The 2,013-nt window shown below is 38.3% G+C and overlaps 1 protein-coding gene across 2 annotated transcripts in view; it reads right to left on the reverse strand.

Annotated features, from left to right (window-relative positions):
* Positions 1–1,942, reverse strand: part of GAL (galanin/GMAP prepropeptide) — a 7,424-nt gene extending 5,482 nt beyond the window's left edge. The window contains exons 1-3 of one of the 2 annotated variants that reach the window (XM_010015070.1): positions 1,860–1,942; positions 1,143–1,197; positions 76–147 (exon numbers count right to left, since the gene is read on the reverse strand). In XM_010015070.1, coding sequence (XP_010013372.1) covers positions 76–147; positions 1,143–1,197; positions 1,860–1,940 — 208 coding nt within the window. In that variant the 5' untranslated portion in view covers positions 1,941–1,942. The remainder of the gene's footprint in view (positions 1–75; positions 148–1,142; positions 1,198–1,859) is intronic. The other variant, XM_010015071.1, reaches the window with a different exon arrangement.
* Between the last annotated feature and the right edge of the window lie 71 nt (positions 1,943–2,013).

The raw sequence follows: 2,013 nt of genomic DNA on the forward strand, positions 1-2,013 counted from the left end.
AAGATGTTGCCAGTAAACCTGCTTAAAAGAAAACTGCAGATAGTTTTTGAAGATTATTCACATAAACTATCTTACATGCCCCTGGTGCCTCTTCTCTCCCCCTTGCAGTGGGCATTTCGTTTATCAGTAAAAGCTGATCAATACGACCTGCAACAAAGGATGATTCCTATTATCCAGTCTTAGATAAATGGCATTTTGACAAGTACATTTCCCCACAGTGTCTTTGCCGGTTTGGTTAGATCCACTTCCAGGCAAGTATACTTTCAGACATTTACAGACACAGCTAATATGTTTAAGATGCATTAATCTTTATTTAACTAACCTTAAGGATACTTACTACAACTTCACATTCTTTTTTTAAGGTATCATCTGTAGTATTTGTTATATATAACTGAGAGTGAAAACTACAGAAGCATTCCTAATGAATACTATTACATTAACAAGAAGTAATGGTAAAAGACAGATATTTGAGGCAGCTTAGCACTGCATGTCACTTCTCTTGTAATCTACATTTGATTCTCCATCTTTGTAAATCAATGTGTTCCTGTATATCAAAAACCTTGTACATCAACTATTTTTCACATAGTTAACTGTTAATATTTAGTTGTGAGTTTGTATGTAATGGTTTTAATTCAGTTTGCTTTAACTGGGGGGGCGGGGAAAAAGGGGGGGGTGTGAGACGAGGAGGGGTATAGAAAAGCCAGACAGTGAAGCCATTTTCAAAGAGAATTAAAGGTGAAATCTGAAATACACTGAGAAGTGCCAAAATATCACAATTTGTCATTCTTCTCTTGACATCTAAGACGCTATGTAACACTTCAGAAAGGGGATGGTATTTGTCATATGAAAACAACATCTCAGAAACACAAAGAGTGACCAGATGTGCTTCTGGATATAAAGCATCACAGCACCACTATGCTTCAGAAAAAACAAGAGTTGTCCAAGATAATTCTATGATACACATGTAATAAACATCTAAACAAGTGTTCTCAAAAATCAGTTTCTTCAGTCTTGCAGGTTTAGACAATTTCTGTATTCATAGAAAAGTAATTAGCACACTACAGAAAACTGGCTTACACAGAAGAAAAAAGCTAAACCTCTGAGTTTTGAAATGATGAAAAACACATAAGTGCTTGACTTACGTGGCCCAAGCAGGTAACCAGCGCTATTCAAAGTCCAGCCCCTTTTTTCTTTTGCCTTAAAGAAAAGAACGCAGGTATGCCATTGCATGAACTACACGGTGCTTTCTGAAGACAAAGCAAACAGCATCCAAATGGACATTCTTTTAGCAGAAAATGTCCTCGGAAGGCTCCAAATCAAGAAATACTGTAGAAAAGCCAGTAATCTTGAAGAAAACTGTGAACTCTTGCCCTCTCCCTGTCTAAGCCAATGATTCTGCTATTGACACCAAGTGGTGGGCAGATTTCATACCATGTAAGTGCAACTGCAAATCACACTTTGGAGGCAGAAATTTTGAGTCTAGGCTCCAAGTTTAATTAACTGATAATCACCTTAACAAACAACGTTTTCTTTTAGTTGCTTGGACTTACATGACAGCCTCTATAAAAAAGTCCATACATACACCATGTTTTCCGAGTCGGGTGGGACGTTCATTCAATTTTGGTCTATAAACTAGACATTCTTTTTCCCCTTTAGTCTTATTACTTGTTTACAAGGGAGTTAGTATTCAAAAGCCCCAGATTCTTAACTAAAAACCTGTTATACCCAAAACGTTTTTAAGTGCTGCATCTTGTCTAAACCCTATCTAAAATTACAGTGCAGGGTTTACTGTTACTTGCCAGCTGAGACATGGATGCTGCCCAACGGATAGGATCTCCGATGGAGAAGTTAGTACTTACTGAGAAAACCAGTCCAACTGTTTCTGACAGGGTGACACAAAGGATTAAAGACAGAAACAGGAAACTAGCGCACCTCTGCATCTGGAAAGAAACGGTGTTACAGTAAGTGCTCCGAGATACCTCTTTGCCTGGATCTCCCGGGGCACTGGGAGCA

This window comes from Nestor notabilis, unplaced genomic scaffold (genome assembly GCF_000696875.1).
Source record: "Nestor notabilis isolate BGI_N333 unplaced genomic scaffold, ASM69687v1 scaffold4515, whole genome shotgun sequence".
NCBI lineage: Eukaryota > Metazoa > Chordata > Aves > Psittaciformes > Psittacidae > Nestor > Nestor notabilis.